Genomic DNA, 27,105 nt, shown 5'->3' with positions numbered 1-27,105 from the left:
TTACTAATAATCCAAATCAATGGGGTATGCCTTTTATGGCATGTTTACATAACATAAAGTTCAACACTAATAGTGCATTAAGAAGTATGTGTATACATCTGTAAAGAAAACAAAGGGAGATGTCAGAAGGATTCAATTAAATGCAAGAGAGACTACCCAGAAACTAGCAGTTTGAATAAGTGTTGAACAGAATACACCAAATATATTATTCCACAATTGCTGAATTGTGCAATTAAGCAACTATGTGCAAAAAAACCACCCCACCCTAGTAAAGAAATGCCCTTGTCAGCAAATGCCCATTGAAAGAAAAACATAAATTTCTTTATGAAATGCAGCAGCAGACTATGCCAGATTATGCTCTGTGAGATGCAAGAGCTCTCAAGGAGAAAAAGAAAGGCTTCTGCCATGGCTGGCTGAAAACAAAAGGGCTAAATATTGCTCAGTGCCCACACATCAAAAGCAGAGAGCCAGGAAAAAGCAGTGCTTGATTGCAGAGCAAATAAAGAAACAGCTTTTTTTGGCATTGTAGAGAAAGCCATGCTTATAAAGTGCAAGGAGTAGCCTCTGTGCTCAGCTGTACAGGAAACCAAATACATTAACATCAGTCACAACTAATTGTAAGATAAAAGTTTTTAATTTTTTTTTTTCCTCAGTAGAAAGTACTAAGCAAAGTCTCAAGTGCCTGCTTAAGCTGAGAGACAAGAGTTGTTTCAGAAACACTGGCAAAACCCTTGTTCTGAACATTTTCAAGTAGCAAATTGATGCAAAGAAATGTTTAACTGCAAGACAAAAGGTAGGCAGTCCTCCTAGAAGGAACTACAATACCTGAAGGCTGCATTATCATAAATAGCTAAATTCTGGGAAAGGATCAAAGGTGGATGCTGAACTTTTTCTATTGGTAAAGTGATAGCTTGCAAGACCTTACGTCAGCTGCAATGCTATGGTGAGAGCCGACAATATTTCCATTTATTCTTCAGCTTGGCTGGAGAAACAGCCCCTGATTTCTGAGTCACTGCTCATATCCTGCCCTGCTCCAGCACTTCCTCATTCACTGCAGGAGCTCCTTGCAGCAGCACGTTTGGATCTCAGCACATGCAGAGGGGACACAGGGAGATTCCACAGAGGTAAGCAAGAGATCAAATGTTCTATACTGAACAAGAAAGTGCTACAATTGCAGTATTTGGGCTATGGGGTTTGGCTAAGGTCTTTTACACTTGCTTCAGATTATGTTTCCATGGGGGAAAATGAAAAAGAAACGGTGTGGATTTGACTTGGGGATTTGGGTGGTTTTTTTTCTTTGTTATAAGTGACAGAGAGGAAAAACTCCAGACTGAGGGGGTTCCCAGTTGTGTAATGCTCTCCCCGGTGCTGGCTCACAGCTGGGGTGGGCTTAGACTGCAAAATGGAAAGTGAGGCCACCAAAAAAGGCATTTCCAACTAAATTTCTCACTGAGCACTGATTTGCCTTTATTTCTACTCTTATCTTTTTGCTTTTCCTTAGCCATTAAAGTGGCACACTGACAGAAGTGACTGAACAGGGAGTCTCAGTTTAGTGAAATTCAGAGGACTAACACTAGGCTGAAAACAGTCAAATCACACTTGCTGCCTCAGAATGTCACCTGAGCAAGAGCAAAGGCTGGAGACATTCAGCATCCAGGCAGAAAGGGAGCTCCAGGTAACTTCTCAGGCTCTCAGTTGTCACTGTTCACAAACTGGCAGAGGTAACAGCAGCTAAAAGGGAAGGCAAGGGGTCCCCAGGTCCAGGCTGCAGGTAGTGAAGAAGTCAAGTGCAAGAGTGACAAGACTAGAAAGAGGGCAAACAGCTGCACAGGAGGGTTTTCCCAAACTGAGTCACTGCAGTTTCTATTACAAGTGGTGGTGGAGTTTGGAAAAAAAAATCTGTGGCACAAGTAGGCTCCAGACAAACCTGGTGTCTTGGTTTTGACAGATTTATATTAGATTAATTAAAAAACAAACCACAAAACCTACACAGCAATAGATGTACAAGCCAATCCCTATAACAAGGCATATAAAACAACTTTCCTGTCTTAAAATCTAATTTTATTCTTGGTAGCTCATTGCTGCTTTTAGAGGGAACTGTACCCACCAAATTAATGCAGGGACAGAGGAAGGTCCCAGGGAAGGAGAACGACACCTGGGGAAAGTACAGAGCAACAGATGCCACAAAGTCCAATTTCTCACACCTCCTCCATGTGAACCTGGAACTCAGACCCCCTCAAGAGCCAGCTCATGCTAGATAATCTTGCCTTTCTGACAGCTAAATAGAAATGTTTCACTAGTTGACTAAAAGTGAATCCTGAGGAAGAAGTGAAATGACAGAGCTATAGATTTCAGTTCTCATTACATCAAAAATCTTGCCATTTTTTGGAGATTATCTTGTAACACAAGTGTAAGTAGTGCAAAGGTGGGAATCAGCACAAATTTTTCATTCCAGAGAAATTATTTATCTATTTCTGGAAAGGAAAAGGAGATGACAGGAAATTTCCAGCTCCAAGTGCTCTTCTTGTAACACAGACCAGGTTATTAAAATATTTGGCAAGATGAGTATTACAAAAATATCTCTGATAGGCTTTCCCCAGTTGGGAAAGCCCTAAAAAAAGATTGCATGGGTGTATACTACACTCAGCAGACTGATCTTTAGGTAAAGAAGTCACCAGAGTTCTGTGTATTTTATCTCCAGAGAAGCCACCCAGTGGTTGGTGGGAGGTGAGGGATGGGTGGGAGAAGAGCATTTCACTCTACAAAAGAAAAAAACATATGTATTCTTTAAGGAAAAAAAAAAAGCCAATACACAGATGCAGTCAACTCTTTAGGGGGCTTCTTGGATTTTCACCTTATCATGGTAAATTCCATCTACAGTTTTCTGATAACATAAAACAGAGACCTAGGGCAGCTCCAGAAGTGCACAAAAACAGTCAGTGCTGGAACACCTCCCCTCTGAACACAGGCTGAGAGAGTTGAGGTTGTTCAGCCTGGAGAGGGCTCTGTGGAGATCTCAGAGGGACCTTTCAAGGCTGGTAAAAAAAGAGACTTTTTACCAGGGCCTGTAGTGACAGGACAACGATTTATAAACTGAAAAAGGGTAGGTGTAGGTTGCACATAAGGAAAAAATTATTTACTGTGAGAGTGGTGAGGCACTAAAATGGGTTTCCTAGAGAAGTTATGGATGTTCCATCCTTGGAAGCATCCAGGCCAGGCTGGATGTGTCTCCGAGCAATCTGGAGTAGCAGAAGATGTCCTTGCCCATGGCAGGGGGTGGTGGAACAAGATGATCTTTCAGGGTCACTTCCAAATCATTCTGTGTTTCTATGATAAGTACTTAAGAATCCTTTGAAAGAGTTTAGCTGGTTTGTCTTTCACACCTTTCTCATTTCCTTCTTCTGAACTGTGTTACAGCCTTCCCTCCCTCTCAGGACAAAGCAACTGCCTCCTATGGAAGCTGAGCATCCCTGAACAGCCACCAAAGGGGACAGTCCAGGTGCTGGGACATGTCCATGACTGAGCTGTGGTTCAACAGGTGAGAAAAACAAGGGGAGGAGAGGAAAATGCATATAAACTGTCCTCTGAGCAGTGAGATACTTTTCTGCTACAGTCCATTGAATGCACACACACAGGTGAACATACCTCAGTGAGTGTGTCTCATTGAGCACTGACAATTTTCAGGGGCATTTGGGGATGTGTATACATTGTGAGTGTACCTGCTGTCATATTTTTCAAAGCACCTGAGCCTCAGAGACTTCCATTCATTGATTCCAGGTCACATCTGCTGACATGTTTTTAAAACAGCACCTCAACACCTCGAGGCAAATCCTAACCCCAGAGCAAGGTGTGGGGCAGGAGCTGGAGAAGTGCTGCTGTCTTAGTGCAGCACTGCATGGGCATGAATTCCATGTGATGAAGGGAAGTTGTTAATTGCATCACTCCAATACCCAAAGTTTCACTCCAAATTCAGTTCTGTTCTATAAAAAAAGAACACTGGTGAGTGGTGTAATCCAGCTTTTGCTTGGTGTAGTTGGAGAATGCAACTTCATTACAGAATGGGAAGAGCAGAGAAAACAGGCAAATTATTCATCTAGATAACTATGATGGGTTATAATCTATAGGGATGTAATTTTAAAAATTAGTTCTACAACTTAGTTTTGTATGTATTTTCCTCTCACACCACTTCATGCTTATGTTACAATGTCAGTTTCCATATTATTTTATTCCACTTACAATTTCCTTGCTGTTTGCTTGTTTGTTTTTTTATATGAGACAAAGGAGACTGCTGTTTGCTTGTTTGTTTTTTTTTTTTTTCTTTTACCTCCCATCAATTTATGAATATAGTTAGTTGTACAGTCAAAACACATTTCTCAACTAAGTGCATTTAAGTGTAATCTTTAATTCTGGCTTCTCTTTTAACATCTGAGCACCCCATGTTCTACAGTTTTGAACCAGAATTTTTTTGTAAAAGCAAAATTGCTTTCAGCTTCTTTATCAATACTCTTGCCAGGCCAATGATTGCTGTCACCACAGAGAGAGATCAGAGCTAGAGCCAAGCAGATCCTTCCCATTGTATCTCTAAAGAGAACTGATTTATTTTGACATCAGGAGAGGGAACAGCATACAGAACTCCATATACTATTTATTTGAGATAGACCAGCTTAAACTTGGTTGTTCTTACTCGAATGCAATGTATTATCCAGAGGATGACATTTTCTTTAAACAGCAGTAACAATGATGAAGGGAAAAAAGGAGATGCCCAGAAGCATTTGAGAAACCCACAAGGTGAGAAGAAATGGAGACAGCAGTGTCACCACTTTTCCAGCTCTATCACAGATCCTGCAAGGGCCATTCCATGGTTAATTCACTCCCATTCATTCCTCACTCAGTCACCCAGAGCCATGCTTTTGAAGACTCAGGCTGCAAGCCAAGTTCTTCTGGCAGCACTATAGGTAGCACTGTACTTGTAGTTTTCAGAGATTTTTGAAAGCAAAGCATGACCCTGTATGAATCTAAAGGCCCACAGTGATAGGATCTGTAGAGTAGAATCTGTCAGAGCTTCTACCATCTTCTACAACACAATCAATATTCTTTTTGCAACATTATTTGTTGGATTCAGATGAGGAAGGATTTTTTCTTAACAGGAAATTCTGCAAAGACATATGAGGACGGGAGTGAAGGCTCCCTGGGGTCCCCATGTTGTGTCACATCTCTTGTACTTTTTTAATCCTCTGCTGGGAAAGGGAAGCAGGGGCATGAAATAAAAAGCTTTAGGGCTAAAAGGTTTTCCTGGAAAGGTCCCCTCTACAAGACAGCTATGCCAAGCTAGAGGGTCAGGGGTCAGAATTTAATGTAATTTCTTTCCTAAGACCCATGTAAGTCCCTGTGCTGTAATACATTTTACTACCTCCTCTCCCATTTCTTCACTCACCACAGAGGAATGAAGCAGAAAAGAGTGTGTTGATTTGTACTAGAGTGTTGTCATCCATCCAGTAAGTGTACCCTGGGGAAGCCTAATTCCAAAAACATTGCTTGGGCCCACACTTGGGATCTATTAAAGCCAAGGAAAGCAGCAGTGCCTTGCTGAGGAAAAACTCCTCATAGACAGAGCTGCATGAGTACGTGGATGAAAGCTTCAGAGCCTCAAACCAAACTGCAAAACATCTAATAAAGAGCTAGCAGGGTTTTATGGTAGGCCTGTCTAGGGGATCTTTGAATTTCCTCATGGGAAACTTCTATCCTCAAAGATCACCCTCCACACAATTAATTTCACCTTTTGAGAACCTCACTGTGGCTACAATTTTCATGGTGGTCACAGAAGAAAACTATTTTATTACAGGTGTTTTCCAAATACTGCTTTCACTGAAGCTAAAGATCTCACTTGAGATGCAGAGTGACCTGCAGGAGCTGATCCCAGTCAGTGCAGCTTTGCTGGCTTGACTTGTGTGGCAAAGTGTCCCTGCCTCAGCCCAGCCACAGATGTGCCCCACACCTCAGAAAGGAGAAAAGGATCTAACTTAGGATAGCCTTGGTTAAAACACAGTTTTATCAGCTTGGCTCCTCTGTTCTCCTACTGTTCTGTGCTGAGAGATGCACAAACAAGTTCCCATTCAAAAATAGTCCTCATGTCAAGGGTTATCTCCAAGGGAAAATGGAAACTTCAGCTCCAATGTGCCTTGCATGTGGAGGCCATAAAACACAGGGAGTTTGGGATGAAGAAGCTGTGAGAGACAGAGATCAGGCAGGTAACAAATCATAGCAAGACCACCACTGACCTCCTACCAGCAAGGTGTGGATCAGAGACACCCCATGTCTTGCTCTGGTTAGGCCAGGGCAGGTATTTCGTCTTGGGTGGCTCCAGAACAGGGTCTGCAAGGCCCAGACATTTTGCCATCCCTGAAAAACTGCATAGAAAAAGGATTGCTTCAATTTCTGAAACCTGTGTTACGTTTCAGAGCTGCTCTGAGGTGTTCACTGTCCTTCAGCTGCCAATTCAATCTCTCAAATGATGGTTTACAGCTTGAGTGGTTATAAAAAGGTCAACATGTAGCACTCCTAGTTCAGTCCTCTAAATAAACAGTCATAGAAGCACTGAGGTCAACTTTGAATTCCTCACAATCTGGAGCATTGAAAGAGACAAACTTAACAAGGCTCTTCAAATCCCATCTGGTAGCAGGACAGGAATGTAAGGGCTTTGAACCACAAATATGAGATCAGCATGTCAACGCCGAGAGAAGATTTCTGTGAGTGCTCTGAGGAAGTGCTTCAAAACTAGGTCATGTAAACTTCACTTACGTTGAGTGCTTCCTACAAATCATTTCTCCCTTCTGGGTTGAGCCCAGAAACTACTACTTTGTTTAACAGCTGTCAGTTAAAGCACAGGACAAATCACACCAAATAACTACTAGTTAACTTTCCACAAATGTGTCAGCAAGGGGAGGAAAAAAAACCAACAACTTGTTCCACAACATCTCACAAATGGACATTTGTGTCTGCACAAAGGGCAGCTGTAGTGTTTAATGTTTAGTGCCATTCCATAGTGCTCTAAAGATCCAAACACAAGTCTTTGTTTGCCTGTATTATAATGAGGCCTGCAGATGTTTGGCAGCCGCCTGTAAAATGCAAAATGCCATACCTAATGAATTAGCACTTGGTACTTTCCCATCTGAGGACATCACATTCCTTTTCCCTCGAGAGTCAGGGATGCAGTAGGTTGCACAGGAGTCCCACCCAACACTCCTCCCCACAGCTGAACTTACGAGATGCAGTTTGGGCAAGAAGTAGGTAATTGTCACATTCCTATCAAGGGTCTATCAACTCAAGTTCCCATTGATTGCACCAGCTCTTTTTACCAATAAGCAAAGACAATTCGGAGAAGGAGTCTTGCCTTTCCAAATCAAAGTTCCTGTGCGGTTTTCATCTCAAGTTTAGTCATTTCTAAAGGCCCACGTCTGGCCATCTCTTACCACAAATACTCAGAATTCAAGCATTGGGCTCATCGAAAAAAATGGGTTTTCATGAAGAGCTGATAGCAAGAGAGGATGTGAATTCAGACAGACTAGCTGTAGGAACGGGGCTGGCTCAGGGAAGACTTCTCCCACCCATACAAAGACCCACTCAGAGTTGCTACATCTGTCTAGAGTAAAAGTTGCTAAATCTGTCTAGCACATTCCAATGACAAAAATCCTCCATTGCCTCCTGGCAATGACAAAAATCCTCCAGCTTTGTTAGACTTCTCCCAGAAGTGCCTACTTCCCCAGAATCTGATGGCAAAGAGGAAAAATCAATTGTTTACTTTGGCAGCAACAGCTGTGTATTGAATAATATTGTGTTTTATGAGAGTTTGACTGTATTGGAAACACACTGAAAAGTTCTTTAAGACATGCAAATAAGGACATCCCTTCCATGCAAACAAAACATCCACAGCATACTACGAGATGCCAAAGGAGCCCAGCCAGATATGCACATGGATAAATAATAAGGTATTTGGCCTATGATTTTAAACATTTTGTGCAAGAACAGAATAAAGGAAGGTAGTCCTTCCTAAGGAAAGTGCAGCAGGCATTCGTAACTAGAAAAACCAGAGATAAACAACCATCTCTCACATATATAGAAACCCAGTTTCTATATAAATAAATAAATATATTTCTATTGCTTCAGCTGATACTTTACACATCTTGCTTTCCCAGAAAACACGGCTGTCCACTGGTGTTTATATTCTCAGTGTGTGTGATACGAGAGAAAGCTGAAATCCTGTCTCTGATTTAGGCCTATTTGCACCTTAGGAAATCACTAAAGCAGAGAATACCAGAGGTGCTTGAGAGTAACCAGTTTAAAAGTTATCACAGCTTGGATGTTCAACGTTTTTGTCATGACTCTAGGAAATGTGAACAGAGAAACATTTGAGAAGGCTGGCCCTGACACTACACAGCCATAACCACCTGCTCATTTCTGGATGGCCTCATCAATGACATTGATTCTCTGGTATTCCAGGGGAAGATACCCAAGGATTCTGAGTTCTTAGGTGATATTAGAGATTTACACACACACACACCACCTTGATTTTTTACATGGCTGGAACAACCAGTGCATCCTTCTGCCCTTCATGCTCCAAGGCACATCGTGCCCCCAACCAGCAATTAGCTGCCATATAATACATGTATTTAATAGTGTTTCCAAAATCACTGGCACAGACACAATCATGTAGTGCTCCAACCCCTTTTTCCTGGATTTCCAAATAACAGTTCTTATCTGGGTGATGCAAAACTCCAGCCAAGAGCTCAGAGGGTGCCAAAGCAGATGTGCCACAGGCACTTGCTACTGTGCAGAGATTTGTGTCTGTGGCACTGAAACTGCTCCTGCAGCTACCCAGAGACACCAGATCACAACTGTGGAGCTACAACATTTTCCTGCCATTGCAGAAGCAGGTACTGGATCATCCTAGGGGAAAAAAACATCTGGGGTGAGATAGCATCAGAAGGTCTCACAGGGTGTTGTTAATCAATGGAAAGAAAAGAGCACGAGTTCAAGGGAAGTCAGGATGGGTGTTGGGAGCAGGAGATGTCACACAAGCAGTGCTTCAGCCAGAGCACTGTGAAGACCTCTCAACAACACTGGTGAAGGTAAATGTTGCTGGTTTGGAAAGGAAAGGGCTCAGTCATTTGGGGGAAGGCAAGTCCTAGAGACCCAGCTGTGGGGCAGTGCAATGCTCTGCTGAACTGTCAAGCCTTAGGTGCATTTCACACCCTCAACTTCCACTTCAGGGCTAGTTGAAAATAACTGCAAAACAAAGTTCACCTAAAACTTTCACAGGGGGATTTCCTACATTGAAAGTGTAGAACCACAAAGAGGTCAGGCTGATCTTTCATAGCATGAAACCTTGTGGTTCTGCACAAACTGCTGCTCTTTCTTTCCAAGTCATTACTTACCAATATGCTCCAAACAGCATAAACATCTAAAAAGAGATGCTGTTTGGCATCTCTGACACTGAGAAAGATTTCATTTGGTGCACCCTAGACTACAAAAAAAGACAAGAGAGCAGCAACCTGTGTGCTGCTCCCCTGCTGCAGATGCAGCAGCCTGCAGAGCCAGCAAGTTTCCTTTATAAAAGAGCCTCACACAGCTGATCCAGTGACTCACTGCCAAGGTACTTTGTTTGGGCCCAGGGCCACATCTAAAGGGACCTCCACCACAGCCCACAGGATGACCCTATGGCCCCTCAGGATGACCCTAGGGTCCACTACCAAGTGACCACCAGATGCTATTGCAACACAAGACATCTGGGCAGAATTTATTAGCCTGATACCATCTGGCTGATTTCAGATATTCACTCTCCAGCCTACTTTCAGCTGTGTCCTACTTTCAGGACTCTCTGGTATTAGACATACTTGCTGATGAGAGGATTATTGTGGCTACAACCAAAATCAGCATCCTCTGAAGCAATGAGACAGTTCATTACCAGATCTCCCTTCTCACTGAACCATCTCACCTTATAAAAGCAAACTAAAGACTTATTTAAATAAAGTCAGTAACTTTTAGGACTTCTATCCCTCCACCTAGTTCTTGGAAGCTATAATAAATTTACAGATTGGGTTGTGATCTCCAGTTGTTAAGTTCAAGGACTGGCTTAACTTTTCCCATTCTATCACAACTCAAAGACCAGCACCAGCCATTGCACAAAGATGCAATTAACAGTTCACAGCCTGGTTTCTTAAGAGTAAGGTTTGTGGGATCAAGCAAAACACTTGCTTAATTCCTTCCTCTTCCCCCCAACATTCCTTTTAGCCCTTTGACAAATCTTGCAAAAAAAAAATAAAAATTAAAGAACTCCAAAGAGATTCTCTTCTCAAGGCAAGAGAGAAGACAAAACTAAGTTCTGTAAAGCTAGCTCTTGAGTCCAGGGAATTTGTGTTAGAGGGCAAAAGGATTAACATCAGGAGACATCAGAGAACACATAGCAGAATTTATCTGCCCTTTCTATACACTTCTGTGCACTTTTCTCACAGCAGTTATGGAACAGCAGTTTGCCTTCCCTCAACTATCAGGGAATGCAACATCCAATGCAAAACATTTCTATGTCAGCTGCTGCTGTCTCTCAGTTCTAAATTCATCCTTTGTAAAACCATCTGTAATGCTGCTGTAGCTGGATTTTCTATTCTGTCTCCTAGTTACCCCAGATAAGGGCTTGCAAGAGCTGATTTGCAATATGAAAGGGAAGACACAGAAAGAAATTGCAATAAAAAGTGCTACAGCATGAGGAATTGTGGCTTCCATCTTACACTGTTCCTTTGCTTTCTCCTGGACGAAGAGACCTTTCACTGTTCACTGGGGGAAAGGGGAGAGCAGGAATGGGAGGAGCTGGGTTTGGATTTTTAAAACCAGAGCTCTTTGGTCATCTTCCAATTCTAGAAGAGAAACACTTCAACCAAGTACAGCTTTAATTTAAAAGATCATTAAAAAAAAAAAAATCCTGCTGAAGTCCTGCAGTCTCCAACAGGAAAACCAAGGCACTGAACCACCACAGAAAAAGCAAAAGTAACACACAGCCCTTCCCCACCAAGACACACGTTCAGATAATAATGAAACAATTTTCAGCAGGTCCCCACATAGACCTAAAGGCGAGAGCAGGTAATATGAAAATTAATTTACATGCACACAGCCATGGAAGAATAGGGAACTGTTGTCAGAAAAGGCTAGGAGGAAAGATGCCACCTCATTCTCATGCCATGGTTCTGAGCAGAAATGCATAAGTAGGAAGCAAACACAAGTGGTCTTTCAGAGAAGTTCAGAAGAAAGGAGGAGCCCCTTGCTCTGCTTCCAAACGCCAACTCTTTTACTTTGAAAAGCAGCCAGCACCTCCCTGTGTGGCTGTGATTACAGTCAGGGGCAAAAAATGCTATTAATGCTATTGCACTAATAACAGAAATTGCTCTTTTGCTGGTGGGACAAGAATGAGACAAGATCTGATGATACTTACACAATGCTTGAGAGATGGGTGCTCCAGACAGAAAATCATTTGGCTGAACTAAATCTGAACCAAGCATTAAAAAGATCTGAAAGCTTTAAGAACTTTGAGAAACATTCCAGAGCATGGGACCTGCAGGAAGTGCTTATGATCCCCACTCTTCCTTCTCCTGTTTACACAAATTGACTGCTAGAGACCTTTTCTTCAGACAAAAAAATACATCCACCTCTACTATGAAGCCATAAGTCTACAGTCCTTCAGCACCCAGGCAAAATAACTCTGTATGACTGTTCTGCACTTGGAACAATTATTTAGAGATCAGCAAAAGAAGCATGAAGTGCTTACAGGCTTTTTTAAGAGCCTGTACTTGGGATCCTGTTCATATCTATCTCTGACAAACGTAAGTTAATTGGACATTAATATTACCATGGTTGTAACACAGCCATACAACTGGAAGCTTTCTGCTCCAACTCCAGAGCAGTTAGGTCTAAAAGACTGTGTAGGCTTCAGCTTCATAAATATTTTCAAAAAGCAGGGGTTGGGAAAGAAATTCCATGGGGAAGACAGGTCAGGTTTGAGCCTGCCATATTTGGCAACTCTCAGTCTTATTTTTGTCACTGGTTCAAGAGTCCTTGAATCACTAGGACTCCATCTTTTTACTAGTACAAAGCATTCCATGAGTACTTTGTGCTTTAGAATGGCCATCTATGGAAAAAGCCAAGTTGGACTCCTGGAGAAGGGAACAGCTTTTCTATTTAATTATTTACACATTTAATCTTTTCCTTGCATAAAAAAAAAGGTGCCATTGGAATCTGCAGAAATAACTCAGCATACCAGAGGTACTGGGTGCATGCTATGAATCACTTGGGAAAAATTATTCTATAAACAGCTCCTCTGTCCTCAAAAAGTTCTCATAGTTATAGGTGTGCTTACAAGAATTATGAGAAAACAAACCTCAAATAAAACCCAGACACCTTCACTTTTACTTTAAGAGAGCAATGCTCCTTGAGAGACCAGCTCAGGCAGAGACCAGCTGCTTTTGGTTCCTTAGCTCTGACATCAGTGGGCTAATTATTATCATTGATTGGCCCCAGGATTTGTTCCAGGTCTATAAAAACTTTATGATGAACAGTTGCTCACAAACGTGCTCAAACAACGGCATTCAGCAGCTGAGTAGAAAAACACTGGATGTGACTCAGGTGGTTTCAATTGCTCAGAGGAGCCGTTGTCAGGGTTTATCTTCCAGGTGTAAAAACCTTCAGGGAGAGACTCTAGCAGTTCAGTCCCAAGTGAACCTTATCCTCCAGGGAAGAGGCAAGAAAAGTTACAGCAGCCTTGATTAATCTCAGTTTCTTTGTCTCCTCTCACCCTGGCACCCTGAACTTCCATTTTCAGACCCACCATTCACAGCATTTCCACATCCAGGGCAGCAGCTTCAACAGCATAGGCTGCTAATTAGCCTCATTTACCTGTCAGGCTCATCAATCTGTTGATGAATACTTAACTCCCTCCTGTAGAACAAAAACATCTTTTGAACTTAGTCCAAGTTTCTTCCTGTTCTCATCTGATGAGAAATAGAAGTACAATTATTTTGGCATTACAAGTCAGGGATGAGATATATTGTCCTAACAGGTCTGATAGAGGAAAAAGACAAAACTGACTGCTGTGCCTTGGTGAGATTGTTATATGTATCACTAACAACCACATCTTGTAGAAAGAACCTCTTTTTGAGACATTATGGAAACAAAAATAGCTAAGGGAAGGGAGGAATCACAATAAGGAAATTATTGGAGCTTCTTGCTAGCAAAAATTGAAACAAAAATAGCTAAGGGAAGGGAGGAATCACAATAAGGAAATGAAACTGGTAATCCTGGAGCTTCTTGCTAGCAAAAATAAACATCTGCATGTCAGGATTTTCCCTGTTCTCACAGTATTGGGCTGGAAAGTCATTTTGGAGACTAGAAATTCTCTGGCATTAGTGTGTTACACTTCCTCCTATATAAGACATCAAACAAAAGCAATAAAGGCATTTTATTGACTATTCGGTCAGCTCAAAGCAGTCTCTTGAGCCTGAAATAGTTTCTCTTCTCCTTCCTAAGAAATTCCCCCAGAATTTCCCTTTCTCCCTCTCCCTTTTGATTAGGCTACATCCACTACCTGAATACAAAACTTCCAAGGAAGGGAGTTTTCCTCTTTCCTTCCTTGGGCTGATAACATTTACCAAGGGGGTTTTATAATCCTGGCTCAGTGTGAAAGATAGCTGCAGAGCGGACAGGAAAAAACACTTTTAAAATGGATAATTTTGGAGCTTTACAATCTTAACAGCTCAATACTGTTCACAGGATGGTCTGGGTTTTAAGGGATCTTTAAGATGATCTCATTCCAACCCCTTTCCATGCGCCGGAACATCTTCCACTAGACTGGGCTGCTCAGAGCCTCATCCATCCTGGCTTTGGGTTCTTACTAAGTGCTCAGTAACTCAATTATTGTCAAGTTACATCCTCTCTAAGCTTTCCTTGCCCTTTCCATCATTTCAGGCAGCAATACTCTCTTTACTCTGTTTTTCCAAGAAGCCTGAACCAGCCCTGTACACATCTAGCTGTGCATGTACCTTGTCCCCCTGTGGGAGCTTAGTAACAAAGGAAGAACTCAAATGATTGTGTGATTTCCATGCAGGCAGAGGAGCTCAGCCCACTGAATATTGGAGCTGCAAACTATTTGCAGAAATTTAAACTAGGTGGAGATATTTCTGTGTAGGGAGGTTTCTGTAACAACAGGATTAGGCTTCCATCCTCATTTTTAAGGAGACATTAATTACTTCACATAGGGAATCTCTAATCCAGGCGGCACAAAGCCCTTTAAGGCAAGTAGTAACTATGATGGAAGGGAAAGGCCATGAGAAAAACAAGGAGAAATACCTCCCAACCACACCCATACTGTGCAAGAACATTCCACATATTTCAATCCATTTTGGCCCTTCTTGCCTGTATCTGTCTTATGAGGAGGTGTATTCAGGAATTCCTACCATTTGACATAATTAATGCATAGTTCATGTGTAGAGGGCCAGAGGAAGGCTGGTGAGGTATTTTTATTTCACCCATCTTCTCTCCTACTCCAATAAGTTTCTCCCCAGTTTGTAACTAGCAAGAACCTCACACACATCCAGTCAGTAAGAAAGCTAAGTAATCATATCAGACATTATGGCACACTTGCACAGAAGCTGAGCTCTCTGCTCCAAAGTGATGCTAATAACCCAGACTGGATCATCACTCTTCAAAACCAGGTCTTATTTTTATATCTCCAGATCATCCACTTTAGAAGTATTAGTATTGGTCAGTGTTGTATTAATCCAAACATTTTCACTGATAACAGTTAAATTAATAATGCCTCTGGGACTCTTTATATAATTTAATCTAGGAATCAGCTTAGCTGCTGGGTTGTTGAGTACTCCAGAGTCAGGCAATACCACTGATTTAAGGGTTGGTTTGAGCAGATGCCAGAGGAAAAAATCCCAGTGAAGAAAAAAAATCAAATCCTTATGTCCATGTTAACATTCTAGCCTATAATAGCTCTGTAGGTTAAGCAACACTAAAATAAACCATTATACAGAGAGTAATAGAAGCAGATGTTCAGGCAGGAACTGCCTCCAAAATAATAAAAAATATGTAACATAGATTCAGCTGAATGAGTCCTTTTCTCTTTCTGCATTGTCACTTGGGAGCTACTTCTTTAAGGCTATAGTTTTCTGAAAGGTAAAGCCTCACACACCTATGCCTTTTTCACACAACTGTAATCTCTTGAAAGAAGACATCTTTATTCTTGAGAAGAATAATTTATTCACCAAAAGAGGAAAAACAATTTTGTTGGAAGATAAAGAGCAGTGGAAACTCTCAGAAAGGCAAAAAGGAATTGAGAAAAAGAAGAACTTTTGTGGGAGCTGTCAGAAGGACTTTACAAAAAGGAACCATGGCTTTTAGGTCTCATTCCAGAAGCTTCATCAAAGGGCACGATACCACCACACCCCACCAGTCACAAGGAATAAATCTCACCCATGAGCACGAGGGTCATGGGGGGGATACACCTCATGCTGCTTAGGCTGTGCTTCCTGAGATGTCACAGAGTGTCAGATCTGCAGGGCTCTGTCCTAAACCTTCCTGGGACTACCCCACCAGTCACAAGGAATAAATCTCACCCATGAGCACGAGGGTCAAGGGGGGATAAACCTTGTGCTTCATGCAGAGTCACAGAGTGTCAGATCTGCAAGGCTCAGTCCCAGGAGGGTTTAGGACACACAGGACAGGGATAGCTGGGGCTGGGAATACTCGCTAGGGATTTAGAGGGAAGAAATCCCTCCCTGTGCCAAGAGTCTTTGCAGCAGGAAGAAAGCAAAGGGAAGGCACTGCCCTGCCATGCAGCAGCATTCTCTTGAAAAGCTAAATGCCCAAAAGTTTTCTCACACAGAGAATAAAGCATGTCTTAAGAGAATGGGACGAGGGTCCACTACTGAAAATTACACAGCTGTCATGCCAAACTGCCTAATGCTGTCCCCACAGGCAGCAGTGACATGACATCCCTCAGGAACTAGCACAAAAATCCTTCTTATCCTTGGATTTGCCTTCACACAAGGCAATGGAGCAGATGGCAGACGCATTTCTCAGAAATAACAGCTAGAAATATGGATGCCATGGATCTTGACTGTCTGAGAATTCAATCAGACAAGACTTGACATGCAACCACCAAACGCCCACAAGACTGTAGCATCATTTGCTCAGGGTTGAATTCTGTTCCCTTGCATACCAAGAGCGTGCTTCCTTCCTCCTGAAACTTGAAATGAAACGTGCCACTTTTAGCTTCAGTCCCCTGAGCCACTAAACCCTTCCCATTTTACAAAGCCACAGCCTACTTTAGTTTAGTCTGAGGGCTACTTAGAATGGCTGTTCTGAAAGCAAGAACACAGTCTAGTTTCCCAAGGCTTCCAGCCTTCTAAGTGTGCAGGGTCACACACAGTCTGGTTTTGGCCAGACACCTTGAGAGTTTTGCTATTTTCCCTCAAACCCTTGGGAAGATGTTTATTTATGTTTGAGTTCTGGAAACTGACCCATTATAAAATGAAACTCCTGCTTTCCCTGCACATTTTATTTCCATACGCAGAGATAAATTCCTCTTTACTAAAGCTGTTTATTTAGAAGCCAGGGAGGCTCTAAGTTCCTGCTGCAGGACCTGTATGTGGTACCATGGAGCAAACAAGGGGCAACAGGGATGGGAAAGGCTCTGGAGCACAAGACTGGTGAGGAGCACCTGAGGATGATCAGCCTGAAGAACAGAAGGCTCAGGGAAAGCCTTATCACTCTCTACAATTATTTGAAGGAGGCTGTAGCCAGGTGGGGTCAGCCTCTTCTCCCAGACAACAAGGGACAGGACCAGAAGTGGCCTCAAGCTGCACCAGGAGAGGTTTAGTTTAGATAGCAGGAAAAAAAGTAGGGTTGTAAAGCACTGGAACAAGCTGCCCGGGGAAATGATGAGTCACTATCTGTGGAAGTGGTCAGAAAATATGCAGAGGTGGCACTTGAGGGCAGGGTTTAGTGGTGAACACAGCAGTGGTGCTGGGTTGACAGCTGAACTTGATGATCTTAAAGGACTTTTCCAACTTTAAAGATTCTTTGATTCAACAGCTTTCCACCAGGAGCAAACCAAGCGCCATCACTCATTCATTCATTACTCACAAGAAGGATAATCTTTTCAGATCAGAATTGCCTTGGATAATCTTTCAGTCCCCAGAGCCTGTCTGTGGCCCACAACAAGCCTTAAACAGGCAATGGGAAATTCCAGCAGCATGGGGAAACACAGGAAAGCCCAAAGGCAGCACCCCACCCACCACCTCCACAGCTGGGCTGGTGTGACTGCAGCACAGAGCCCCAGTGCACAGTAGATAAGGGAAATTCAGAGAAGTACAACTGTATAAAGTTTGCTAAAACAAACAAACATGAAAACCAGGCCAGCCACCCACAGCAGGGCACCTGAAGATAGGGAAGCCAATCCAAGTCTCAGCTGTCACCACAGCACATTTTACAGCCTGAAGCCCCAGGCAGTCCCCCAAGGAAGCAGAGGACACTCCTTCCCACTGCCTTGAGCCACAAGGGTGGCTACAGAAACACTCACAAACCTCCAGAAGATTGCTTTCAAATTAGGGCAATTTCAAAACCCAGAATCCTTGAAGAGGAAGCCACTGTCATTTTTGACTATGCATCAGCATGTATGCCTCACCAAGATGTCTTAAATCTCTCTCCTTGAGCTAATTATAGGACAGAGCTGTAAATGATGCCTCATGTTGTTTATAGGTTGCTTTCAGATAAGACCAGAAGTAATCACACAGTTTCGATACAAGCTGTTGCATCATAAAACTTTCTCTAAGAAACCAGACTGTAATTTCCACTTGCAAACTCACTCATTAGCTTTCTATTAACTAATGGCTTTTACCTAAAGGTAATGGGAGTGTTACAGTGGTTACATGAGAGGAGAGCATTTAAAGAAATGACAGAAAATTGCCTTGATGTGGGTAAGGAATAGCAAGGTGGCATTTTTCAGCTCAGGGTACACTCAGGATTTCACAAAGTCATGGAGAAAGTGCCTCCCCCACCCTCCTACAAGCACCAGTAACAGCAGTCACTTTTGCTTTTGAGAACAGATTTATGCAAAGGTATGCAAGGAAGGGAGGGGAATAGAAAACACACTTGAAAAAATTACCAATGACTAAGCTACCAAGCCTTGCCAGGGGCACAATGAGAAGTTTCCACCTTGGCAGCAGCCTTCATTCATGTGCTAGGTGATTTTGGGTAATCCTTTCAGAGCTGCTGCTGCCTTCTGCAGCTGGTGTCTGCTCCACCTTGTACAATGATTCATTCAGGGCCCAGTGCTGATGGTGCCAGGTGAGGTGGAAGAGCTGAAAAAGCAAATCAGTTCCTTCACTTTGTCCTGCCCACAACCACTTTGATATCAGTGTCACACTCTGTGGTCACCACACAGGGAGAGTTTTAGTGCTCCCAAGAGCATTATAACTCTGACAGCAGCATTTAGCCCCTTTCTCACCCCATCCCTCCTGCACTGGAAAGGGACAATTGGAACCCATTTGCTTTGGGACACAAAGCCCTGCTATTCTACTGGGAACATTGGGTTACTTCACTACTTGATTAATTCAATTTTAATGCAGGCTGAGCTAGCATGCTCAATACATGGCCTTGCACATATGATGCAAAAGTTGGGTGACAAAGATTGTCAAGAAGGTCATAATTTTACAATTTAATCATATGCTTTACAAGTTAATCATACATTTTACAATTTAATCATATATTTTAATTGCACACAATGCCTTAGTTGTTTCAGGTAGGTTAGCGTGTTAAAGAGTTACTAATTAGCATTTGAATTCTTCATGAAGTGATTATTCATTGCAAAGCCTTACTCAGTTAATTATTTTAACTTCTGGAAAAAGAAAGTCCTAAATAATTCCTACAGCTGATTTAAATGATTAATAAATGGGTCAAATTTTAAATTTGAAAAAAAAAAAATTAGAAAGAAAAAACTGTTAGTTTTCAGGCTTCCATTTACTTTAAACCGGAAATGGAGAATAAGAAAAATGAAATATCAGATAGAAACTGTTTTAAGTAGTTATCCACATGGTGCATGAAACATCTTACACCAGCTCAACTGGACAGGAACAGATCTCTCCTTTGGGGTACTAGGAGCATCAAGTTAAGTCAGCTCAAACCAGAAAAAAATGCTATTTCAACTAAACAGTACTGAATTAAGCGAAATTAAGGGTCAAGTGCTCCAGCTAGACCATCTAAATCATTCCTGTGGTTCTATTCTCCTTCCTTAAAAAAGACCTGCATGGCTCTCTATGCACAAGCTTAACTCCGTAGGGAAGTAACACCAGCACGTGGATGGCAAGAGAGCTCAACATGCACAGTTCAGACACAATTCAGTATCTTAACTCTGATCTGGGTCACTCCCCAGTCCAAAACTTCCGAAGAGGCATTTCTGAGAACCAGAAACTCCACAGGGAGTCCGTGGGAGGAAGCCAAATTGACACAAACAAACCAGCTATGCTGGAACAGCCACCCTGGTTTTCCTGGAGTCACAATCAAAAGTGTCAGAAAGTGACTGTCCCTCCAGAAGAGCGATACAACTTCCAGGGGCTCTGCCTTGTGGGTCATTCCTGTCTGCTGCCATTCCACCTTTAAAAAGGCCTGTTAGCTGGCCACACATGCCAAAATTTTCAGCTGTTTCTGAATAAGGAGATCATCATAAGGAGCACCTGTATGTACAGAGAGAGTGGACACAGCCACAAATACCACAGAGCCCAGCTGCTCGGCAGACACCTTCATCATGGGAAGAGACCTCACTGCTGCCTGACAGGAGAGGCTGCTGGGGAACCCTGGTCCAGAAGAACAAGTTTGCTCCTGGTATTCTGGCAGCTTTACATGGAATGGAACATCTGCACAAAGCTGAGAGGACAGATAAACTCCTGTCACGGGCAACCACGATGAGAGGACACAGCCCCAAACTGTACCTGGGGAGGTTCAGGCTGGATATCAGGAAGAATTTTTCACAGAAAGGGTGGTTAAGCATCGGAGTGAGCTGCACAGGGAGCTGGTGGAGTCAGCAACCCTTCAGGTGTTCAAGAAACAACTGGTGGCACTCTGGTCTGGCTGACAAAGTGGTGAGCAGACAAAGGTTAGACTACCTCAGAGGTGTTTTCCAACCTAAATGATTCTGTGGTAGGAGTGGCCATCAGTTTCACTGAAAACAGGGAGGCAGGAAAGAAACAAATATAGAATAAACTTCCATAAATGTCTACCCTTGCCCAAAACATTAACCTCCTCAGTGGGGAGGGAGGCAACCACAGGAGTCCAGCAGAGACAGGCAGGACACACTGTTAATGTCAAAGAAGCCAACCATGGCAGATGGTTTGCACTGGGTATCAGGAAGGGGCTGGTGAACAATTCATAATCAGGGCTTGGCCATGAGGAGAGAGTGAAGAACACAAATCCAGGTCTTGCTCACCCCAGGAAGCCACACTGTGCCCAGAGAACAGCAGCAGCACCTTGCCCACACAGAGCTTCCTCAGTGGGAAGAGAACCTTGGCTAAACCACTGCTTCCACCATCAGAATCATCTCTGGAGCACACAGAGAGGAACAATCACTCAGCTATTTGTACTCCTTAATCTATGAGATCTTATGAGCATGGCAAAAGGAATCCCAAACTCCACATTCATTCCCATCTCCACTTCTGCTCCATTTTGGATTGTTTTCCTGAGAAAGTACCTGATTTAAAAGCCTCCTCAAAGAAACTCTTTTCATTTTCCTTACAGGCTCATTATTTGTTGGAAGATGTACAGCTTTGGTGGTATTTAGCAGTTTGCAGGATGGTGCCTACACCTCCTGATGAATACAACACCCATCAGGTTTCTCAACTTTCTTTGCTCTCAGCTGGCTGTAGAACAAAAATCCCTTCACCAGGCTGAGAGCTGAGGGCTAGTCCATGCAGGGCTTGTGACTCACATCTGTCCTACACAGGAAAACACATTCTTTGTATTGCAAGAGTGTATGCAAAAGCAAACACACATACAAACACAGACTGTAAATCATATATACCCAGCAACTATATAACACCTTGTGTTTCACATACACAAAGTGAAAGAAAACAGCAAATGAAGCACCAGTAAATAACCTATTCTCTCTTATAAGGGATACTTCTAACAAAAATTAAGCGCCTTTCACTCTTTTGCAGAGATACAAGTAGCAGCTGAAGTGTCTGGTGAAGCTCCTGACAGGGACAGATTCCCAAGGGCTGGGAGGCACAAAAATGAAATGGTAAGCTATGCTTTTCCTTGGGCTGTGAAGGAGCTGAAGTTTGGGAGCAGAAGGAATTTCATTTAATTACCTACAGAAAATAATCTCAAAATCAAACTATGACGACATAGATGCAATTAACATTGCCTATATGTGAAGGCAAGAGGAAAGTACAGGTCTGGTGTTGGCAAATGAAGCCTTGTCCCATCATGAGCACTGAGAAACCTCAGCTCTACAGGTAGCAGATAAAACCCACACCAAGTCTAGATGGCAAAACAAGCCAGGGTTTGTAACCCATCCAGCTTCATATCCAAATTACCTTCACAGGTGAGGGAGCTGGGAAGGATGGCATAAATTACAGCAGGGAGAAGGTCTTTGATCTCTGCTCTAGCAACCTAATAAAGCATCTGACCTTTCTCTCTTCTCTCTCCTTCTCAATTAGGGAGACTGCTCTCTGGATGGTTGCCTGCTCACTGCTTGCTTCTCTGCCCAGAGGTAAATATTCCATAGCGCACACCTAGGAATAATCTGCAAAGGCATTTATGTGCAAACACACAAGCTGCAAGCAGAATCTTGGAGCAAAACAGAACAAATTAATGCATTGCTTTGCATATATTTCATCATAATCCAAGTTTTGTGAGTACAGGTCGTAACCCTCAGATAAACTTCTGTATCCAAAAGAAGTGGTTTTCAAATTTAAGGTGTTTCAGACCCATAAACCTTTACCTATAAAGTTTATCCTGCCACATCCTTAAAAGCACCCCATTATTTTAATAATATTAAAGATGATTTGGAGTCTCATCCTTTACAACCCCAAACCATCTTGCATCTGCTTAGTTCTAGCAGAGTTGACTTTCTGACATTACATGAATTAGATACCATCTTCCCTATGAAAACGATAAACTAGTACAAGTTGTTGGGAGAACTTCATACAAGAGGTAGTTTCCTTATTGACATTTAAAGTCAGCAGTATTAAGATCTCTGTGTGTGGTCAGGACTCCTCTGTTTGCCCAGAAGTGCCTCACATTTGCCAGACACTGTGGTGGTTAAGGATGCTACACTTCACCTGGAAAACAGGGTGGAACAAAAGGGAGGAACAAAAAAAGCCCAATTTTCATGAGCTTCCCTACACCACAATTCAATTGCTGAAGCAGGAGTGTTTTCTCATTACAGGAATCTTACAAATTGGCTAAATTGTCACATTCAACTTCATCTTAATAGGCTTAAACATTTCAGCAATATTTAAAACATATAATTTTTTTTAAAAAGGATCCACAAAATATGCTCATCCCACTTCAATTCAATTGCTGAAGCAGGAGTGTTTTCTCATTACAGGAATCTTACAAATTGGCTAAATTGTCACATTCAACTTCATCTTAATAGGCTTAAACATTTCAGCAATATTTAAAACATACAATTTTTTTAAAAAGGATTCACAAAATATGCTCATCCCACTTTCCATTCAAGCCTCACAACTGCAAGTGAAAGCTGTGTGGCAACATTCATCTCCAAGATGGAAAACTGCCCCTTCCATGTGCAAAGGTTACTTGGTAGGCAAGATGAGCACAATTAATTCTGATTTACATACCTCAGCAGCAGCTGCCACCACAACTACTTCAGTTTTCTGGCCAGGAATTCCCTGCTTCCACATCTCCTGCTGCAGCAACAGCCTCAGAGGGAAGCTTTACCAGCACCACCAGCTTTCACAGGATTTCACTCTTCTCAAGACAGGCTTCTGTAAGACCTCATACTTGATTTGGCCCCAGAAGTCTGTTCTCCCCATCTACAAAAGACTTTCTGCAGCTGTGGGCTGATTAAATAACTCCTTACAGCAGATTTCAGTCACCTGCTCTTATCCCAGCCAGCTTCAGCAGTGCCTCCTTTTTTACCTCCTTTTTTGCCTCCTTCTGCCCTGATTTTCCCAGCTGGAAGCAGCGAGGGCAGGGTGGGATGGACCCTGTGGGTGTTCAGAGTCCTCACAAGTGTTACAAGGTTTGTACACCATGTCCTGGAGGAGAGGGAATGGGTATGGCTCAGCTCAGATGTGCTAAATACTGGTGTCCTCCACCTTCAGAAAAAGAATCAAGAGGAAATAGGTGCACTTCCAAAACCAGTATCAAATGTACAGGTGTCCACAGCCAGCAGGTAGGACCCACACCCTTCCTCCCTCCTTTGCTCATTAGGAAAATCCTTATTGTCCATTTTTCTGAATAGAGCTATGAGCTCTGTTTATCAACTTTTCTTCATCCAAGTGCAACACCAAGCATTGCAAGCACTCTCTCTCCTCACAGCACCCTGCAGACAGGACTTTTCCCACCAGGAAAGTCTCTCTCCCTCCTCCTCTGGAGGCTCCTTTCTTCCCCTGCCTGCCAACCCTCTGCAGCAGCCTCAGGCATGCTCCTCTCCCTCTGTGGTTTCCTGACCATGGTCAGGGTCAGCCAGAACCACAATCTGCTTTCACATGTGGCCTTGCCCTGGGGACACTGCTGAGCACAGCCCTTCCCTGTCAGGATCAGGATGAAAGCACTGGAGATGGTATTTCGTGTTCTGGCTCAAATGTTTATTATTTCTTATCTATATTACAATCTTACAAGTCATGAGTTCTACAGCATTCTACTAACAAGCTATAAAATGGCCCTGTATCTCTCTCTCTACAAGGACTTTCAAGGGGAAAAACTGTTCAGTAAAGAAATGACACCTAAATTATTTTTACTTTTAACCCAATAACCAACCACCCATGCCCACAATGGGGACTTTTTTATCCAATTACACAAAACCACCCAGTGAGAAGAAGGTGAAGAAGGACCAGCCATGGCCCTAAAACCTCCATCTTCCTGTTTATATATTACTGTATTCTATACCTTTAAACTCTGAGTTTCCCACCCTGTGATATCACACACTTCTAATCAAACTGCATACTCATAATCCCTGCTCAATCATTCAGTTTTGGCAGCTTTCTTCACGGCCTCAGGTCAAATGTAGTGTTCTGTTGAGGTTCTGTGCCTTTCAGCACAGAAAGTTTTAAATTCTCAGCATCCAGAGTTCCAACATTTCCTCAAACAGCTCAGGGAAGGGGCTCAGGCTGCTCCCTCCCCTCCTTCATCCAGCAGTGGCCCCTTGAGGTGTGCTGGGGACAGCTGATGGCCCTGCCTGGGTGTGTCACTAATGGCAGGGCCTGGGATTGCAGGTGAGATGCTGGGGCAGGAAGGGCACAATACAGGGGAGGCTGAGCTTTGTTATCATTCAAGTGCCCTTTGAGAAGCAGAACCTGGTCAGCAACTGATACATTCTGAAAATTGCAGAACCACAGAATCAATTAGGATGGAAAACACCTCTGAGATCATCAAGTCCAGCCTATGACCAAACATCACCTTGTCAGCCAGATCATGGCCCTGAGTGCCATGTCCAGTCTTTCCTTAAACATCTCCAGGCTGGTGATTTCACCACCTCCCTGGGCAGCCTGCTCCCAGGTCTGATCACCCTGTGAAGAAATGTTTGTCATGCCCAAAGCATAATGACTGAGTGGCTCAGCTCACCACACAACAAGGGGTTTCTCCTTCCACCACTAACCAGAGAAATGTCTTGGGATATGTGTTTTTTTCAGCTAAAAGTTGACACTGTTGGGCAAACTGGGCTGGGATTTTCAGCTGAAAACTCTGAAAACAGAGAAAAGCAGATGTGTGGTGACAGAGTTATAACCAAAGATGTTTACTTGGCTCTGAGATTCTGCTGTCTGGATGGTGTTTTTCCTTCTGCTTTCATGTCTGGATAAACAGTGTGACACCAAAGAAGGCTGATTGATATGGAAACAGAGGCCTGAGCATGTGACAAGCTGAGCTATGGCTGATGTCACTGACTTCAAGGGGAAACTGGGACTCTCTTTGGTCTTTAGCCTGACATATGTGGAGAGCTGATGCAAGCCAGGAACACAGGAGTGACCCAACTGCAACCAAGAATATTTATTTCAATACTGAGTCCAATTACTTGCTCCTTATGCTTCACAAACTTTGGCCATGGAAGCAGATTGAGTTGTTTCACAATGAATTTAGCTTTTCTTTTTGGTGCAATCACAGACTCACACTGCTTTTGTTCTGCTCTGTGCTGGGAATAACTTTTTCATCCAAATTCAGTAATCTGCATTTAATTTATAATAATGTTTCATGCAACAGGTTTGGCCAGAGTGCTAATTTAAGCCCACATTCTGTGCTGGAAATACCTAGTTGTTCATCCTTTATAAATACATAAAAACCTTCTTTATTACCCAGTCTCCCTAGAAGATGTGGCACTACAATCTGATAGGAATTGTGCTACCTGTTAGTGGCATACTCACCCATTTTTGCAAGTTTTAGTATGTTTTCAGCTAACTTGGAAGGATTTATAGAGATAATTGGCACCAAAGTTATGAAATGAACAGTGTGTGTGGTTGGGGTGCAGCTGGCTGCCTGCCCTGCCTGTGCCCCTGTTTGCCCACCTGCAGGATTCCTTCATCCTGGCTCTTGCATGTGCCAGAATTGGTTGAGAAGGTTGGTAACACCTCTGCCTGATGTCAGGGACACCAACCAAGTCTCCTCAAGGTCTTAGAAAAACCATTTCTCTAAAGTGGGAATGACAGACTCTTCTTTCTGGCTGCTGGAAATTAACACCAAAGAGTATGAGAGACCACCAGACAGGGATCAGCAAGAGTGCACCAAGCCAGACCTCCAGAAAAAAGCTCTTTTCTGTCAGACCCTCTGCAAGATTTTGCAGGGGAAGGGGGATGGGAGCCCCCAGCACACTGCTTAAAAGCTGGGAATTGTGATCTGGTAGTCAAATAATGGGAGTTGTGGGAGACCAAATTCATCCAGCATTTTTCTCCTGGTCTAGCACTGTTTTCACACTTCTCCTTTCTTTCAGCCAGACTTCCTACAGAGCCAGAACTTGTTTCATCATATCTGCCCACCCCCACTTCCCTGCATCCCCTTTTCCTCTTGTGAACTGACCTATTAATTAAAGTCAAATCAGACACCTAACCCCAAAGACTGAGATCACCAAAAGCTGGAAGAAAGATCACCAGCTAAGGGGAAACAAGCTCAAGCAAAAGCCACAAAGTGGAGGCAACTTGCACATATCAACATCTGTCCTGCTGCACAGCTGGCTGGGCTCTGAGCACACATGGCCCTCCTGGCTGGAAACAGCAGAATTTGGGAGGGAGAGTGGCAATAATTTTGTGGTGAAGCCAAATTATAGGAACCCTGGTGCCTCTATCTCTGCTGCTTGCTGATGGAGCTGTCTGGGTTTTATTCCAGGTCAGCTGGATGCCACATGCCATGCATTTGTTGGAGAAACTGTGGTTCTGCCTTGCACCACCAGCCCTCCTGGAGAGCTGGCCCTGTCCAAGTCCATGCTCTACTGGCAGATTGGCACCACGCAGCTGGTGCACTTCTTTCAGAACGGGCAGGATTCACTGCAGGGCCAGGATGAAAAGTTCCACAACAGAACCAGCCTTTTTCTGGACCAGATGAAGCACGGCAACTTTTCCTTAAAGATCTCCAACGTCCAGTTATGGGATGATGCTGAATATTCCTGCATCTACAGACACACTGAGAGCCACCAAACAAAGAAATCTACAATTAAACTCAATGTATTCGGTAAGATTTTTTTTAGTACAGAGGACTGAGTTGAGGGCACCATTTCTTGTTGATAAGCCATATGCAGCCATTGACAGGGATTACTTCAATTTTTAAAGCAATTTTTCACTCAGTTTCATTCTGTTCCTTGCTTTTGTTGGAAGAATACATGAGAAAGAAAAG

At 43.0% G+C, this 27,105-nt stretch overlaps 1 protein-coding gene across 2 annotated transcripts in view; it reads left to right on the top strand.

Annotated features, from left to right (window-relative positions):
* The first annotated feature begins 997 nt into the window (after window positions 1–997).
* Window positions 998–27,105, top strand: part of LOC120511898 (V-set domain-containing T-cell activation inhibitor 1-like) — a 37,029-nt gene continuing 10,921 nt past the window's right edge. For both annotated transcript variants that reach the window (XM_039729537.1, XM_039729536.1), the window contains exons 1-5: window positions 998–1,124; window positions 3,418–3,538; window positions 21,255–21,337; window positions 21,759–21,811; window positions 26,602–26,943. In XM_039729537.1, the coding sequence (XP_039585471.1) occupies window positions 21,330–21,337; window positions 21,759–21,811; window positions 26,602–26,943 (403 nt within the window). In that variant the 5' untranslated portion in view covers window positions 998–1,124; window positions 3,418–3,538; window positions 21,255–21,329. The remainder of the gene's footprint in view (window positions 1,125–3,417; window positions 3,539–21,254; window positions 21,338–21,758; window positions 21,812–26,601; window positions 26,944–27,105) is intronic.

The sequence above is a fragment of the Passer montanus genome, unplaced genomic scaffold, assembly GCF_014805655.1.
Source record: "Passer montanus isolate IOZ18808 unplaced genomic scaffold, ASM1480565v1 scaffold69, whole genome shotgun sequence".
Taxonomy (NCBI): domain Eukaryota; kingdom Metazoa; phylum Chordata; class Aves; order Passeriformes; family Passeridae; genus Passer; species Passer montanus.
Note: the sequence above shows the minus strand (reverse complement) of the source record. Positions and strands in the feature narration are given on the sequence as shown.